Source organism: Globicephala melas, chromosome 14 (genome assembly GCF_963455315.2).
Source record: "Globicephala melas chromosome 14, mGloMel1.2, whole genome shotgun sequence".
Classification (NCBI taxonomy): domain Eukaryota; kingdom Metazoa; phylum Chordata; class Mammalia; order Artiodactyla; family Delphinidae; genus Globicephala; species Globicephala melas.
Window position 1 is genome coordinate 70,951,106 of NC_083327.1, and position 18,775 is coordinate 70,969,880.

General features: G+C 44.6%; 1 protein-coding gene across 1 annotated transcript in view; it reads left to right on the plus strand.

Annotated features, from left to right (window-relative positions):
* The first annotated feature begins 2,308 nt into the window (after positions 1-2,308).
* Positions 2,309-18,775, plus strand: part of SAMD5 (sterile alpha motif domain containing 5) — a 54,187-nt gene continuing 37,720 nt past the window's right edge. The window contains exon 1 of the mRNA XM_030852853.2: positions 2,309-3,045. Within this exon, the coding sequence (XP_030708713.1) occupies positions 2,581-3,045 (465 nt within the window). The 5' untranslated portion in view covers positions 2,309-2,580. The remainder of the gene's footprint in view (positions 3,046-18,775) is intronic.

Genomic DNA, 18,775 nt, shown 5'->3' on the forward strand with positions numbered 1-18,775 from the left:
GTGAACAGTGACATCTTTGGGGTGGGGTGGGTGGGCAAATTGGTGTTTCGGTGCCTCCATTTCTTCTTCTGTAAGATGCTGGATAATAATACGGCTTTCCATATATAAGGAGATATGTGTAAGTACCTGGCGTATGGTAAATTACAAATAAATAACCTGCTGTAACTTCTGTTCTTAGCAGCATAGTTCAAACTGCTGGAGTATTTTCCTCCTAAAAGTCAAAGGTCTTTATGAAACAGTGTCGGGGTACAAAGGTAAACCTGCTGTAAACATTTGTATTTTAAAAGGGGGTCGGGGAACTATTATAAAGCCTTGAAGCTCACTTCTTTGGCTGAGTAAGTTTGGGGGTAGGGGTGCTTGAACAACTCGTTAAAATTCGGCCGCGCGATCGCTAGGGGACACTGTGAGCCTGCTTTGGCGAGAGAGAGACGGCGAGCTGCGCCGGGCGGAAGGGGCTTGGTGCTTTCAGCACCCAAGCGCGCGGGAGAAACGCAACCTAGCATTGCCGGCGACCCTAGGGCGAGCTCCGTCAGGCGTGACCCGGGCGACCCAGCGGGGGTGGGGGACACGGGCTACATGCAGCTCCACAGCTCTTCGCGCTCGACTCCCCACGCCCACCAGGCTCCTTCCTGGCAGATCCTTCCTGGCAACTGTTCTTAATGTGGTATCCTCGAGTCCGGAGGCTTGGGAACCCGGCCCACCCTCTCCCCCTGCCCCCAGCTATAGGCAATATTTTGGGTGCACCTAGGTGGGTTGTTTTGCCCGCCCAAAGGGCCAAAACTGTCATTTGATTCTTTAAGGGCTCTACGTCCCCAAAGGGGTTCAGCTCTTTTGATTTAGGAAAGAGGACCCCCTCCCTGCCCTGAAGGCTAAATGAGCAGGTCTGGAAACGACACTGAAATCATCGTCGAGTCGGGGCTAGCGGCTGGCACGCCCCACGGCGACTCCAGGAAAAGTGTCCAGTTCAGGTCCCGAAATGGCTCAGGTGCGAAGTTGAAACGCCCTTTCGCGAAGAGTGGAGGCAGTGAACCTGCCCCACTGAGTACCTAGACCAAAATTCCCTTAGCCCCAAGAAGAGGTCAACACACTTAAGGAAACTCGGGCGAGGCACTCGGCGGTTCCACCTGCTCCTCGGGTCCCCGCCCCAGGCGCCTGTTCAGGCATTGGGCACGAAAGGGCAAATCGGTAGATGGTGTTCTTCCCTAGAGAGAAAGTGTGGCGGGCGGAGGTTGGTGCGTCTCCTCTAACGCGAGCTGGGTGCTGGTGTATCGATGTCCACGCGATCCCGGGGCGGGAGGCGTAAGCTCTGCTCCCCAGGCTCCTGGACTGAACACCTCGAAGTGTCATCCCTGGGGGGTAGAGCACCCGAAGAGGCAGGGCAGAGTGCTGGGGTGTGTGTGGGGGGGACCGGAAAGAAAGCACAGTGGAGACGAGGGTGAGAGAACCCGGCAGAAAGTCGCCGGGGTGGGGGTGGGGCGGGGCGGCAGGGAATGCGCCAGCGGAGGGGAAATTTCGTACAACCCGTCCCAAACTTTCGCAGACCCGGGGGCCTAGGAAGGGAGAGCCAGGCAGAAGTACCAGCCTCTCCCGCCGCCCAGAGTGCCCAGCTGCAGCGAGGAGGGGCCGCACGCAGCGCCGGCTGAAACGGGCGGTCCCCGCGTCGCGCCCACCCGCCGAGCCAAAGCGCCGCGGCCGGGCGCCGAGCGGCCGTTCCTGGGAGAAGCCAGAACGCCAGGCTCCGGCCTTGCGCGCGGGCTCCGAGCAAGGGGGATCCAACGCGGATCGGGAAAGGAGAAGGGAAACTTGACCTTCCAGCCTCTCCCAGCCTCTCCCAGCCTGGGGAAGTGCCCGTGGGCGACCGGCGAGCGCGCAGGCTGCAGCCAGAGAGGTTCGGGAAGAAGTGAGCGCAGAGGTTTCCACGAGCTAGAGAAAGCGGATTAAAAACAAATGTGAAAAGCAACCCAAGGCATCCGCGGGAGCCCGGCAGTTTAGGAGACACCCCCTCTCCGCTAGGAGGACGACAGTGACTCGCACTAGCGAAGACGAGGCGCTCCTGGGCGGCCGCGGATCTGCGCCGAGGAGCTGCCTCCGCAGCGTGGGGCGCGCATTCAGACGCCAACGGCGGCGGCCAGAAACTGAGATGCGGCGCGCAGCCCTAGGACGGTCCGGCCTGCGGAAAGTCCTGGGCGGCGCGAGGCGCCGCTGACCCCGCGCGGGTCCGAGGGGTGTGCCCGGGCCCCGCCCGCCTCCGCCCCCTCGCGCGCCCGCCGCGCGCCCCTCCCCTAGGCGCCGGCGGCGGCGGCGGAGAATCTAGGGGCGGCGCGGAGCGGCTCCCCCAGCCGCCAGTGCCTGCGAGCTCCAGGCTGCTTGGGGAATTCACTTTGCCGCTTTTCCGCTTCTCCCTCTTCAGGCTTCTGATGGCTTTCTATCTCCGGCCCTATCCTTTTCTTTAAAAGGAAAACTTCACTGAGATTTTTTTCTTTCCCTTTGGAGGAGAGGATTAAAAGTTCTCAGAACTGGTGCCGGCCGTGCCGCTCGGGCGCTGGGACGCCGTTTGCCGGCGGGGGTTCCAGTCCCACCATGTGCACCAACATAGTTTACGAATGGCTGAAAGCGCTGCAGCTCCCGCAGTACGCGGAGTCCTTCGTGGATAACGGCTACGATGACCTGGAGGTGTGCAAGCAGATCGGGGACCCGGACCTGGACGCCATCGGGGTGCTGGCGCCCGCGCACCGGCGTCGCATCCTGGAGGCCGTGCGCCGGCTGCGGGAGCAGGACGCCGCCGCCGCCGGCCTCTACTTCACGCTGGAGCCGCAGCCGCCGCCCGCGCCACCCGGGCCGCCTTCGGTCGCCGTCCCCACTCGCCGCCGGGGGGAGCCTTGCGGCGGCCAGGCCCAGGGCCCCCGCGGGGATCCCCGCAGCCTGACGACCGCCCCTCGCGGCAGGGAGCTGGTGAGCTACCCGAAGCTGAAGCTGAAGATCATGATCAGGGATAAGCTCGTCCGCGACGGCATCCACCTGAGCAAGCCCCCGTACTCCCGCAAGGTAAGGAGGCGGCGTGGGCGCGCGGCGGGAGGGACGCGGCCCGGCCGCTCCTGCCCAGGCTTGGCAGCCCGCTTTTCCCAGGAAACGACGGGAGACGAGGCGGCTCTGGGTATTTGGGATTCTCTTCTGGGTTCTTTCTGTGTTCGCTTTTTATCCCTTGCTTCCCGGTGCCACCAACGGTTGATACGACAGGATCCCTCACCCAGGTGTTACTTCTAAACTAGGACCAAGTGTCCCCGTAGGCTTGGTCAGGAACTGGGTGCGCGGTGCTTCTCCAGGAGCACAGGACAGTCATGATACCCTCCGTGGGAGTGTTTGGGTCTGAAGGTACCAGAAGACTGGTTAAAACCCACATTGTTCTCGACCTTTCTTTTTCTCACCTTTTCGAGAAGCTCCCAAGGGAAATTGGCCGACCCTTTCCTTCAAAGACTGAGAAATGATGCCCTGTTGCTCTCAATTCCATAAAGTCGAATCCCAGCTGCAAATTTGAAAAGTGAACGATTGACATGAACAGTCTAGGGGAAAAGTTAACAAAACACAAGTCAGTCCGCTTGGGATAAGTTCCTTCAGCTTAAGTATAGGGAGGTAATGGGTGCTAAGGACATTGGTGGTAATGGGGTCACTGAGGGCGAGCTGCTGAGTTCTGTGCTGGGTCACCGGTTTGGTTGATTATTAATCCAGATGAGATGAAGCAGGTACAGCTGTGACTTCTAGAAAGCCTGAGTGGATTCTCATGTAGGAAAGGAGAGCATAGCACAAGGAAGTGAGATTTTCTGTCACCAGTGAGGACTTCCCTGGGGAGAAGCTGGGAAAGTATGGCAGCTGATCTGTGAGGAAGGCTGAACTGTGGATTTGGGCCTTTAATAATTAACTACGGAAAGTCTTAATTTCTTACAAGAGCTCGGCCCCCAGCTGAGTCCGTTCAGTTCAGGCTTCTGCAGCCATCCAGGTAGAGGGTCCTGACTTGAAAGGGAGAAGTAAACAGTATATGGAATCCTCAAGCTTGCCTGGAGTTGCCCAGGAAAAGGAGCACCTCAGTGGGAAAGTCAAGACATAGAGAGAAGCCCAGCGGAGAATGGTGGCAAGGATGCTGTAGCTGGAGGGGAGTAGACACAGCACCGCAGCAGAGACATGCGGGTAATCCAAATGTTGTGTGCTTGTCTAGGGCACTTGTGTTGCTTTATAGTCCTAAGTTACGGTCATAACGTCTGGATTTAAGGAAGTTCAAGAGAAAACTTTGTAAAAAGTAGATAAAAATATCTAGGGTAGATGAGAATAGAAGGTTTAATATTATCCATAAGTTATCTTGTAAGACAGGCAACTGAGATAACCTGCTTAAGAGTATAAATTTGTTTTGTATGAGCTATATAAAGAGGGCAAGTCCAGAGGACAGTTTGCCTTAAGTTAAACACATGTTCCAGTTACCCACTCTGACTGTGTTTCTGCTATGTGCCCCAAACAGGGCGATGAAGAGGAGAACACAGTTTTCCCAGGCAGGTAGAGGTGGAGATACGTGTAGTGTGTATACAGTGACTCTGACATCAGTGTAAAATAAAGGCTCGTTCCTGGAGATGGCAGGTCAAAGGAGTTCAAGGCCAGTCAGACTTTTGTGATTACATCCTGGGAAGTGAGGTGGGCTTAGGCTGAGAGAGTGTGAGCTCCTGGGCACCTGGTGAGGGCAGAGGTCAAGTCCTGGCCAGAAAGGGATGCCGGGTACAAGTTCATATCACTAGGGCTTGCTGCTTCTTCAGAAGAGCTGGGTACGGGGCTGGGTGGGTAGAGGAGAGTGTGGGCTGCAGGTGGGGATGATGTAACACATTTTGATTCTGATGCTTAAAAAGGCCTCGATATCAAAGTCAGAAGCTGAAAAGGATAAGTGGAAGAGGGTTCTAAGGACATGAATGTCTGGGCATTGGCTTTGGACAGCGCATTCCTGCCTAGATCAGTGTGTGAGATGGTAGTGCATTTGAGTAAGTGCAATTTATCGAAGAAAATTTCGACTTACATTGTAGTACTATTTACTTTTGTAAATAATACTTTCTGTCAACTTCTATATAAATCCCATAACAATAAATGTTTGATAGTAAAAATATACCCTCATTCACTTTCTACACATATGTAATTTCTCAAAGTGATGAAGAATGAAATGGGGCCAGAAGTGTTTGTGTACCTCCTTCATCGATGCTCCAAGTGGGGACCAAAAAAATGGAGCTGACGAATTTAAGTGTAAAAAAAATTCTGTCACTTCATGTATTTGTTACAAGAAAAACACACACTGAAACAGAAACTAAAATACAATTAACGTACCCCAAACTGAGCATGCACATGTACAGTGCCAGATCATGTTGCTCTTTCTGAATTTGTTGCCTACGTATGCATTGCTTCTTAAATTTTGGATTTTAAATGATCTAAGAAGTTGTTTTCTGCAACAGTGTTAGGACTCTTTTTTTAAAATTAATTAATTAATTTTTGGCTGCATTTGGTCTTTGTTGCTGCACACGGGCTTTCTCTAGCTGCAGTGAGCAGGGGCTACTCTTCGTTGTGGTGCGCGGGCTTCTTATTGCAGTGGCTTCTCTTGTTGCGGAGCCCGGGCTCTAGGCACGCGGGCTTCAGTAGTTGTGCCTCACGGGCTCTAGAGCACAGGCTCAGTAGTTGTGGCGCACAAGTAGTTGTGGGCTTAGTTGCTCTGCGGCATGTGGGATCTTCCCGGACCACGGCTTGAACCCGTGTCCCCTGCATTGGCAGGCGGATTCTTAACCACTGCGCCACCAGGGAAGCCCAGGACTCTTCATTAAAGTGTGATCCACTGTTTAATTTCTCCAGATTCCTTGGCTCTGTCAGGATCAGAACACAGTGTTCATTCTGTGCATTTGGAATTCTGCTTGTTAGAGAGGCCTCACGTCTCCTTTATAGTCTTTGCATGGCTGATCCTTGTAATTTTTTTGTACTTTGGTGAGAATATTAGATGGTTTGAAAGCGGATTTTATGTAGGGTGATCAAGGCAGGAATAGTGAATCTTTACAGAGGAAAGTTGAGGAATTTTCCCAGGAATTACTTGAAAGGACTGCAGGATTGTGGTATTTGCCCCAATAACAGTTAATGTTACCGGGAACTGTGCTGCAGTGCTGTGTTCATTGTCTTATAACAGTTGCCACTTTCCTCTTTTAGGTGAGTTAAAATGTAAGAAAAGTAAGTTTCTCTCTGTACCAAGGCAATCCAGCTTTGGAAAACCAGGAGCTTGGAAAGAGCGCTGCTTGAAATCTAAAAACATTGGATGAATCCCTCTTCTGCTCTGTCCTTAGCTTCTCCGACTGCTGTGATTTCTACCTTAATGAAGTGGGGATATGTTTTCACAAAGTAAGGATTAGGAAAAGCTTTGTGTTCATGTTCTCGATACTTTATCAAGCTTCTCTATGCTGAGGCTCTGCCAGGCTCCAGGTTACTGTGATTGGCAGGATGCAGAAGTCCTGCCTTCAAGGAACTTGGGATCTAGCGGGGAAGACATAAAATGGGATGAACAGCAATGATAAAGTATAGTGATTGCTTCCAACCTAGTTTGCGGGGAGGGGGATCATGGCAGACTTTCTAGAACTGGCCTTTGGTCTGAGAACTGAAGGATGGAGGGTTTAGCCTGAAGGAGAGGAGGGTCCTAAGGGAACAAGTGTTCTAGGTATAGAGAACAGTGTGTGCAAAGGGCCAGAAAGGGAAGAAGTGCAGCAGGGCACCGGGAATTTAAAGGAATTCAGTCTGGCTGGAGCACGGAATGCTTGGAAGAAGTGGCAAGAGATGGCGAGACAGGCAGGGGCTGGTCCTGGATGGCCTTGGAGTAATATGTAGGCGCTGGAGTGTATCTCGAGAGGGGAGCTATTGATGGATCCTGACCAGAGATAGAGGAAATGATTAGGACGAGGTTGCAGTGTCAGGAGAGATTTGCCGGCAGCCTGAACTGCGTGGCGACAGGCTGGGAGGCGCCGTGGAGGTAACTGAGGGGTAGAATTGCTGGGACTGGATGATTGTTTGAACGACAGGGATGAGGGGAGAGAGGTTGGGATGACGTGTAGATTTCTGATTTAGGATTGCGATGCCCTTTCCTGAGCAAGGGGCCCAGGAAAAGAGCAAGTTTGGAAACAGAGATGTTGCCTTCAGGTTTAAATATACTGATGCCGGAGGCATATTTGAACATATTTGTCTAGTTGGCAGTTGGAAATACAGTTGTGGAGCAGAGGAGAGATGCTGGGACAAAAGATACAGATTTGGGAGTAGTCTGCACATTGAAGCCACAAATACGAGTCATCTGTAGAGGGAGAAGGGACCAGGACAGAACCTTGGGGAACACCAGGATTTGGGAGATGGGCAGAGGACGAAGAACCTTCGAGGGAGGCAGAAAGGGTGAGTCAGTGGAAGCAGTGACACTTCAAGGAGGAGGGACTGGTCAGGAGGTCAGAGACCGGTCAAGCAGGACGAGAACTAAATGTATCCACGCCATGGGAAGTAGCAGCCATGCCAGTGGGGACCTCTGAAATAGCAGGTTCAAGTGATGGACCAATGAGAGGACGTGGAAACAGGGAGCATAGACAACTTTTGTTTTTAAGATTTAATTTTTTTTAAAGAGCAGTTTTAGGTTCTCAGAAAAATTGAGAGGATGGTCCAGAGAGTTCCTATATACCCCTGTCCCACACATGCATAGTGTTCCTCGCTCCCACCAGAAGTGGGACATTTGTTACAATTGATGAACCTACCTTGATACATTATAATCACCTAAAGTTCATAGCTTACATCAGGCGGTCACTCTTGGTGGTGTGCATTCTTGACTTTGAACAAATGTATAATGAATGACATGTAGCCATCATTATGGTATCGTGCAGAGTATATTCATTGCCCTAAAAGTCCTTTGTGCTCTGCCCATTCATTCTTCTTTTCCCCAACTCCTGGCAAGCAATGATTTTTTGCTCTCTCCACGGTATTGCCTTTTCTAGAACGTCACATATTTGGAAAGGCTACATAGTATATAACTTTTTCAGATTGGTTTCTTTCACTTGCTGATAGGCATTTATGATTCCTTTGTGTCTTTTCATGGCTTGATAGCTTATTTGTTTTTAGCCCTGAGTAATAGTCCATTGTCTGGATGTACTATACGCAACTTTTTAATGAAGCCAGACTGAGAAAATAGACTAAAGCTATAGCTGGAGGAAGAAGGGAGACTTTGAGTCAAGGGAAGAGTTTTGTGAATTCGTATTTTTTTTTAAGGATGAGAGAAGTTACAGCATGTCTAAATGTTGGTGGGAGGGAGCCAGAGAGAGGGAGCGGGTGAAGATGTGGGAGAAGGGAGACCACCCAAGAGATCAAGGAGGTGGGAGGGAATTGTGTCCAGAGCACTGGAAAAAAAAGGGGAACACACTTCCAGTGTGTGGGGGGATGCCTTCTCCATGACAGAGGGGCGGAGAGGAAGGGTGGATGAGGAGACTGGGAACTTTGTGGGGATGGCGTTGAAGAGCCCTCATTTCTCTGTCTGCTCACATGGTACCAGTGAGGGGGGAGATGGAGAGATCAGAGGTTTACGGAGCGTATTGCGTTAATATACAAATACTAGGTATTATGCATCTGGTGTTTATAGCTATGCCTAAATGTAAACGTTATACAATAATGCTTGTAGGATATATATAGCTCTACGTGAATAGAAAGTACTCTCACCATTCCTATGTTTGCGCTGCAGGTTACAAGCTATGTGATGTTGTATTGCGTCCTGTAAGTTTGGCAGTGCTTGTGCCTGGGGGTTGTGGTAGATGTGGGTTGTATGGGACTGTAAAAGTATCCTGTTTTCTAGCAGACTTGGAAAAGCGGAAGGCAGGCTCTAGGGTAGATGGTGGACGGGGAAGGTGTACAGACTTCTTCACTGAAAAATATCTCCTTGCCACACACTACCAAGTAGAGCTGAGTTAATATAATGTTATTTTAAAAATGCTGTAGGAGTGTTAAGCTTCATTCACGCCTCAGTGTGAATTTAATTACCGTAAGTAATAAGACTCTCATGGTAACAGGGTTATTCATGGATTTTGGGGAGAGATGGCTTGGGATGGAGGTGTTTGGAGAGACAGGTGGCATGAGGGCTTCTGTTTTTTGGGGCCAGGGTGAAGGATATAGAAAGAATATTTAGAAAGGAAAGAGAGGTTGGCAGAGAACATGCTTACGTCCTTTGGAGTTGTGCCGTGGGTCCTGGCAGAAGCTGAAATGACAGTAAATATTCCTTCTCCCAAGAATGTCTCTGCCTTCATGGTGCTAATATCATTGTTTATTTTCAATCTGTTGTTTGACTGATTCGTGTAGTACCATGGGAGACATGACAACTTCTACAAACTTATTTTAGAAAATGACTCTTATAACCAAGTTTGTGGATATTAGCAGGCATTGAGCAAACAACATTTGCCAGATGGGTGGCCTGGCTCCTGCCACCCCGTACCTGTCCTTGCTTAGACATTTCAGCCGCCATCATAGTGGTCATGTCTTGGCTGTGTACAGGAAAGCCTGTTGGCCCAGGTCTTACTCCTGATAATAGGGGGATTTGGTAATTAATCAGCAGTAAATTTTTAGTACCAGTGATACGCAGTCATTTCTGCAGGCCTGAGGATACAATAATGAAAATTATTTGTAAAAACTTCAAAAATTAGGTTTTCAAAATTCGGTTGGAATGTTCAAAACTGTCACCTGGTAGTGAGAGATTGACATATATACTATTGATACTGTGTATAAAATAGATAACTAATGAGAACCTACTGTATAGCACAGGGACCTCTATACTCAGTGCTCTGTGGTGATCTAAATGGGAAGGAAATCCAAAAAAGAGGGGAGATATATATATATATGTATGTATGTATAACTGACCCACTTTGCTGTACAATAGAAACTAACACAACATTGTAAAGCAAATATACTGCAATGAAAATTTTTTTAAAAAGGAAGATTAAGGGCTTCCCTGGTGGCGCAGTGGTTGAGAGTCCGCCTGCCGATGCAGGGGACATGGGCTCGTGCCCCGGTCCGGGAAGATCCCACATGCCGCGGAGCGGCTGGGCCCATGAGCCATGGCCGCTGAGCCTGCGCGTCTGGAGCCTGTGCTCCACGACAGGAGAGGCCACAGCAGTGAGAGGCCCGCGTACCGCAAAAAAAAAAAAAAAAAGGAAGCTAAAAAAGGAGCAAAAAAAAGAGAGAGGTTAAGCAACCTGCCCAAGGTCATACAACTTGCCCAAGGTCACACTCTTAACTACTGCCTCTGTGGATGGGAAGAAAAATACAGCTATTCCTTCTTGGTACGTATTATTATTTTCATATTTTTATTAAAATTAAAAAGGTCAAAAAAAAAGAAAGCTCTTTTCTCTGCACTGGCATCTCCAGTCTTAAAGAGGTCTCAGTTGTGCTCATTCTTCCTTCCTCACTCTTCAATGAGGAAAAGATGCTCAGGGCAGGGTTAGCAGTACTAAGGGTGGGGCCTCATGAACCTTTTCTGCTCTTAGGTAGTTGTCTAATGCATGCCATGAAAAATAAGAAAGAAATTTTGATAAAAAGCACATTTTTTTCAGATTATGTAAGTAATTAGATTCTAGTTCACCAGAAATATGTTCTGAAATGAATTTTCTTGAAGTAAGGTAAGTCAGATGACACGGACTCAACCAACGCTGGTGCTTGAAATTAACAAGGGATATCCTAAGGTATTTGGAAGAACATTGCCCATGGTGAGGGAAAGTACACCCAGGACCATGATTGGTATAACTTTTCAAGGTTATAGTCTGTGTAGAGCTAGAAACAGCATCGAGTCCTTAGCTATAGCTAAGGCTTATTATACTATTGCTAACACTTGAGTTAAAAAGTTTTTAACAGTTATTTGCTAAGTTTTATGAAAAATGCTATTTCAGATCAACCGCTGATTTGGACTTGAGGATGCCTGGGAGAAGTAGGAAGGGAATCCTTGTTTTCAGTCAATATAAAAAGTATTAAGGGCAAATAATTGTGGATCATGCCAAAAGGCATTAAGCATACAATCCGTCTTACATAGAGACTAAGTGACATCTAATAGTTTAAAGAGATTTCATTACTGCTTCTAATTGAAATAAATGGTCTAATGAGCTCTTAAAACCTTACTGTTATGTTTCCATAAAGTTATAAATACAAACAAAATAAGACCTACTTCATTTGGAACATGTCCGAAAGATGAGGAAAACAATCAGCATTGTATTCTTTACCAAAATCCGAATTTTAAGATATTTTCCCTAGCGCATACCATAATTTTATAAGACTAGAAGTGTACCTGTTGTATTTGACACCCATATTTTTTTAACACCCTACCTCTATTTGACAAAGCTATTTTAAGTAAAAGTCATGGAATAATACACAGCAATTATTTTCTTGATTTCTTCTGTAGTCTTAAACAGTTAACAGTTAAAATAAGGAATATATTTCAGTTTTAAAGAATTCAAATTTAATAAAAACATTTCATCTATAAAATAGAATTTGCACTTAACCAAACTAACATATTGCACATTGCAGTTTGTACTCTGTTTCACTGTTTTGACTTTTCAACACATATAAAAACTCTAAGTGGTCATAAGAATAATGGAATTGAACTAACTCGAGTTTCACGTTTTTCTGTTTTGTTTTTACAAATCACAATGCTATCATTGTTTATTTTCAATCTACAGTTTAACTTATTCATGTAGTACCATGGGAGAGACATGACAACTTTTACAAACTTACTTTATTTATTTATTTTTAAGTTTTTTTTTTTTTAATTAATTAATTTACTTTTGGCTGTGTTAGGTCTTCGTTGCTGCACCCGGGCTTTCTTTAGTTGCAGCGAGCGGTGGCTACTGTTTGTTGTGGTGTACCGGCTTCTCCTTGCGGTGGCTTCTCTTGTTGTGGAGCACGGGCTCTAGGCGCACGGGCTTCAGTAGTTGTGGCACACGGGCTCAGTAGTTATGGCTCGCGGGCTCTAGAGCACAGGCTCAGTAGTTGTGGTGCACAGGCTTAGTTGCTCCACGGCATGTGGAATCTTCCTGGACCAGGGATTGAACCCGTGTCCCCTGCATTGGCAGGCGGATTCTTAACCACTGCACCACCAGGGAAGTCCTACAAACTTATTTTGGAAAGGACTCTTAAAACAAAGTTCGTGGGTTGGTGCCAACCATATAACCAGGAGTTCTGTGAATTAACTCCCAGGTAGGACACAATGCCTATAAAAGGACAGGTAATAAAAGATGCTAATTTGGGCTTCCCTGGTGGCGCAGTGGTTGAGAGTCCGCCTGCCGATGGAGGGGACACGGGTTCGTGCCCCGGTCCGGGAGGATCCCACATGTCGCGGAGCGGCTGGGCCCGTGAACCATGGCCGCTGAGCCTGCGCATCCGGAGCCTGTGCTCCGCAGCAGGAGAGGCCACAATAGTGAGAGGCCCGCTAATTTGAAGATGCTAATTTGAAGCAAATGTAAATGCCATTGAAACTCGACAGTAACTGTGACAGCTAGAAGTTAGGCCAACAAAAGGTTTTTTTCAGGGAGAAGTGTTTTATCACTGACATTGTTTAGAGTTTCTATAGGTCTTGTTCATAATTTAAAATTTCATTTTGTTTTAAGGGCCCCTTCTTTGCCTGCCCTTTCTCTCTGCCCTGTCCTTGGAAGACATGAGGAAATGTGATCTTTTTAGTTTAAGAAACGTTATTTCTTCTGTAAAATAATGCCAGTATTTATCTCAAAAGGTTGTAGTGTGAATTAAATGGGATAATATTTATGAGGTTGTTTTGTAAATTCTAAAAGAACTTCACAAATTTGAAGGGCTCTTACTGATAGTGAATAAATCATTGTTTCTAATACAATTTTGAAAATATTTCTGATTGAAAAGTGAATAGACTGAATTGAGAAAATTTGGAGAACACTGAAGCAGACTGAGAAGAAATTTAAAATGGTCTGTTTTACAGTTTCTAACACTACAGTGTATTTCTTTAAAAATCACCTATGAATTAGAATTTCTGTCTTATACACATGCATAAATCTGGTATTGGATAAGAGTAAGGATAAGGCTAGTCCTATGTTGGCAGATATCATTTGAAAAGTGATTTTAATGCTAAGACGTATTCCATCTTAGTTTAGCACCATAATTAATTTAACCATGTTCTTATTGGGTTGAAACCTCACCCATGTTATTATTGATTATTTACATTTCTTCATAATTTGAAAATGTCATGTTTGAGAAATAATATTTCATCATTCTTTGAATGACATTTCTTAGATTATTGATTTACATAATTTCATGTTTGTGGCTTTTATAATTATGTATTGCTTATTCACTGTACTTGCCTGTTTTTTCTGTTGGTCTTAGACCACTTCCAGTTGCTTGGCAAGAGCTCTTTATATATTAAGGAAAATAATCATTGTTGCATAGAGGTTGCAGAGATTTTTCAGAGTGTGGTTTACCTTAGATTTTAATGATTTATTTTTGGATGTCCAAAATTTTAAAACTCCTATGTATTCCACCTTATCAATAATTTTAGTTGTTTCTTCCGGACTGGAGGAATATAGAGGGTACAGACTTGGATAGAATTGAAGTTACATTCTTTTTTACCATTTACTTGGACAAATTATTTAATCTTTCTAAAACTCAGTTGTCTCATCTATAAATGGGTATAATATTACCTACTTCTTAAGGGTGTTGAATCAGAGAGACAGTATATGAAAAGTGCCTCAAAGAATAACTGACAGTAATTCCTCAAAACATCTGGCTAATCTTTGTTGTATAATACAAAATCTTCTGATTATAAAGTTATTCTCAATATGAAGACCTATCTTAAATTATTAGTTCATGTCCTTATGATTCTGTTGAGGCTAAATGTTCTTTCCATATTTCAGAAAGCTGTTTAAATAACAATAACGTACGTAATTTGTTTGTTATAATAATTGAAAATATTTTACTCAATTTACCATTTGCCTTTTAGGTTTTCCTTTCTCTTTTTTTAAATTATTTTTTAATTGGAGAATGGTTGCTTTATACTGTTGTGTTAGCCTCCACTGCACAACAAAATGAATCAGCCATACACATACAGATATCCCCTCCCTTTTGGACTTCCCTCACATTTAGGTTACCACAGTGCATTAGGTAGAGCTCCCTGTGCTATACAGTATGTTCCCATCAGCTCTCTATTTTATACATAGTACCAATAATGTATATGTGTCTATCCTAGTCTCCCAATTCCTCCCACCGCATCCCTTTCCCCCTTGGTATCCATACATTTGTTCTCTAGGTCCGTGTCTCTATTTCTGCTTGCAAATAAGATCATCTGTACCATTTTTCTAGATTCCACATATATGCTTTATTATATGATATTTGCTTTTCTCTTTCTGATTTACTTCACTGTGTATGACACTCTCTAGGTCCACCCACGTCTCTACAAATGACCCAATTTCATTCCTTTTTATGGCTGAGTAATACTCCACTGTATATATGTACCACATCTTTATGCATTCATCTGTCGATGGACACTTAGGTTGCTTCCATGTCCTGGCTATTGTAAATAGTGCTGCAATGAACATCGTGGTACATGACTCTTTCTGAATTATGGTTTTCTCTGGGTATATGCCCAGTAGTGGGATTGCTGGGTCATATGGTAGTTCTATTTTTAGTTTTTTAAGGAACCTCCATTCTGTTCTCCATAGTGGCTGTATCAATTTACATTCCTCCCACAGTACAAGAGGGTTCCCTTTTCTCCACACGCTCTCCAGCATTTATTGTTTGTAGATTTTTTGAGGATGGCCATTCTGACTGGTATGAGGTGACGACTCATTGTAGTTTTGATTTGAATTTCTGTAATAATTAGTGATGTCGAGCATCTTTTCATGTGTTTGTTGGCCATCTGTATGTCTTCTTTGGAGAAGATTGTTTGTTTTTTATGTATTGCACTGTATGAGCTGTTTGTATATTTTGGAGATTAATCCTTTGTCAGTTGCTTTGTCTGCAGATATTTTCTCCCATTCTGAGGGTTGTCTTTTCATTTTGTTTATGATTTCCTTTGCTGTGCAAAAGCTTTTAAGTTTCATTAGGTCCCATTTGTTTATTTTTATTTTTATTTCCATTTCTCTAGGAGGTAGGTCAAAAAGGATCTTGCTGTGATTAATGTCAAAGAGTGTTCTGCCTATGTTTTCCTCTAAGAGTTTTATAGTGTCTGGCCTTAACATTTAGGTCTTTAATCCATTTTGAGTTTACTTTTGTGTATGGTGTTAGGGAGTGTTCTAATTTCATTCTTTTACATGTAGCTGCCCAGTTTTCCCAGCACCACTTATTGAAGAGACTGTCTTTTCTCCCTTGTATATTTTTGCCTCCTTTGTCATTGCTTAGGTGACCACAGGTGCGTGGTATCTCTGGGCTTTCTATCCTGTACCATTGACCTATATTTCTGGTTTTGTGCCAGTACTATACTGTCTTGATTACTGTCGCTTTGTAGTATAGTATGAAGTCAGGGAGCCTGGTTCCTCCAGCTCCGTTTTTCTTTCTCAAGATTGCTTTGGGGACTTCCCTGGTGGCACAGTGGTTAAGAATCCACCTGTCAATGCAGGGGACACAGGTTCGATCCCTGGTCCGAGAAGGTCCCACATGCCGTGGAGCAACTAAGCACGTGCACCACAACTACTGAGCTTGTGCTCTAGAGCCTGCGAGCTACAACTACTGAGCCCGCGTGCCACAACTACTGAAGCCCGCATACCTAGAGCCTGTGCTGGGCAACAAGAGAAGGCACCACGATGAGAAGCCCACGCATTGCGACGAAGAGTAGCCCCCACTTGCCACAACTGGAGAAAGCCGGTGCTCAGTAATGAAGACCCAACGCAGCCATAAACAAATAATTTAATTAAAAAATTTAAACAATCTAAACTTACACCTAAAGCAACTAGAGAAAGAAGAACAAACAAAACCCAAAGTTAGTAAAAGGAAAGAAATAATAAAGATCAGAGCAGAAATAAATGAAATAGAAACAAAGAAAACAATAGCAAAGATCAATAAAACTAAAAGCTCGTTCTTTGAGAAGATAAACAAAATTGATAAACCTTTAGCCAGACTCATCAAGAAAAAAAGGGAGAGGACTCAAATCAATCAAAAAAAAAAAAAAAGATTGCTTTGGCTATTCGGGGTCTTTTGTGTTTCCATACAAATTGTAAAATTTTTTGTTCTAGTTCTGTGAAAAATGCCATTGGTAATTTGATAGGGATTGTATTGAACCTTTTTTTTTAATGGAGAAGTATAATCAATCTATTTTTGTGATTACTTTTATTCTTATAATAAATCCCTTCTTTAGTCCAGGATCAGTTAATATTTACCTACATCTCTAATTAATTTATTTGGTTTTAGGTTTACATTTAACTCTAATTCATCTGAAATTTATTTTGGGACATGATATAAGATGGAGTTCTGGGCTTCCCTGGTGGCGCAGTGGTTGAGAGTCTGCCTGCCGATGCAGGGGACACGGGTTCGTGCCCTGGTCTGGGAAGATCCCACATGCTGTGGAGCGGCTGGGCCCGTGAGCCATGGCCGCTGAGCCTGCGTGTCTGGAGCCTGTGCTCCACAACGGGAGAGGCCACAACAGTGAGAGCCCCGCGTACCGCAAAAAAAAAAAAAAAGATGGAGTTCTAATGTTATATGTAATCATACACAGGTGATAATTTTATCACCTACTTTACAGGAATTACAGCTTTTATTTCTGTGTTCTGGTCCTACTGCATTGGCTAGAATTTATGTAGCATTGTTAAATAATAGTGATAATTAGATGTTCTTGTCTTATTCCAAATTTTAATGGACATGCTACAAGTATTTTGTTATTATTCTGCCATCGGCTCTCAGCTTAAGATACTCTTCATGAGGGAGACGCAAGAGGGAAGAGATATGGGAACATATGTATATGTATAACTGATTCACTTTGTTATAAAGCAGAAACTAACACACCATTGTAAAGCAATTATACCCCAATAAAGATGTTAAAAAAAAACAACCGCCCCCAAAAAAAGATACTCTTCATGATGTTGAAAAGCATCTTTGTTTTCCTAATTTTGTAGGCATTTTTATTGGGAATGGATATTTGATTCTATTAAATATCTTTGTAGCAACTTAAAAATAATTGAAAGTCTTTTTCTTCCTGGGCCTAATGTTGTGATGTATTGCATGAACAAATTTCTTAATATGAAACCATCCTTAAGTGTTCTCTTTTGAAGCCACCTGAGTGTGAGAGAAGGAATTTTGTGATCTTACTCCCAGATTATTGTGACATTCTTTTACATTACATAGCTTTTCTTTCAGGAACGATGTTTGACATTTACCTTCAGTTTGGTAACTACTGTGGCAGTTGTTGTCATGATATTATTACAGTTGACTTCCTGCCAATAGCTTTTTGGAAGTTGCCGTCTCTGTCTAGACAAGCAAGAGAGGCAGCGACAGCAGTGAGATGTGGGGACCAGCCCCGCACCCTTCAAAAGACAACAGCCAGATAGTTGTGAGTAACGATTGAATTTTCTGGTTTTGCAGACATTTTGTTTTTGAACCAGAGGGCAGAGACTCTGAGGGGGGTGAGGGGTTAACTTGAATCTTTATTGATTTTACTGTTTTCACAGCCAAAATGGGCTTTTTTTCCCCCCTAAGTATAGTTCGGGAAATTGCTCCCAGATTCCAGAATTATATTCTTTTCCTTCATCCTCCCACTCTCCCACTCCCCCCACCCCCTTGTACTCCCTCATCAACTAGTCTGCTCCCTTCCTGCCCTCACCCTACCCAAGGCCTGTTGGTGGACAATACAGATGGGGGCTGCTTGCCAGATGCCATGTTAAACTGAAAACCTTTGCAAAAGAAATTGAAGTGGCGTTCATTTTAATTTGAATGTTTGGCTTTGCGTAGAAACAGTAGCCCAATTGTAACAAAGATGAAGTTGGAAAACTCTGTAAGAAATATTGTTATAACAAATCCTTGATTTACATTTAAACGTGTTGACAGGTCAAAAAGAATGACTTTTTTAAAAGGTCGTTGAAGCAAGGATTAAAGATGGGGTACAGAATGGTATGTTTCTGGAAGAAATACCTACCTCAGGTGCTGAATTCAGCTCAGTGTGTAGAAATGGATGCACCCCACGCTTCCCAAGCTGGCCGTCAATCACGCAATAAATATATAGGCACTTTAAAGTAACCATATATCAATGCAGAATGGAACACTGCTGGATTAGGAGGTGCTCCTTTGGGAAACTCTTGATTGACAAAAGTAGTACTGCATTAAGTAGCAGCAATATTTTCATGGCCAGAAAGTAATAAAGCAGTAGATAATCTTTATGAAGAGGAAAATATTTTACATAAAAAACCGTTGAGCAATTCTTAGAACTTGCTAACTACAGGATCCAGTTAAGGTGAAAAATAGCTCTACCTAAATGTGAAAGAAAAAAACGATAATTCAGTGAATTGTTAATTGCATCCAAGTTCAGTGCTCTAGTCCCTGTCATTGATAAGGCATCTAAAGAAAAGAGGGGATTCGTTGCTATCTGGGATTGCACGAACCCCCTGTATCTCTGGTTTGCACAGTAGGAGAAAAATTCAGGATATGCATATTGCATCCATTATAGATTAGAGTGGAGCCAGAGGGTGTGCAAAATAGTTTACTCTTTTGAGACCTACTTCGTCACGGAGGGGTGGTGGAGAGTTGGAGTTAGGTTGGTGACATTAACTTTGAGTTTTAT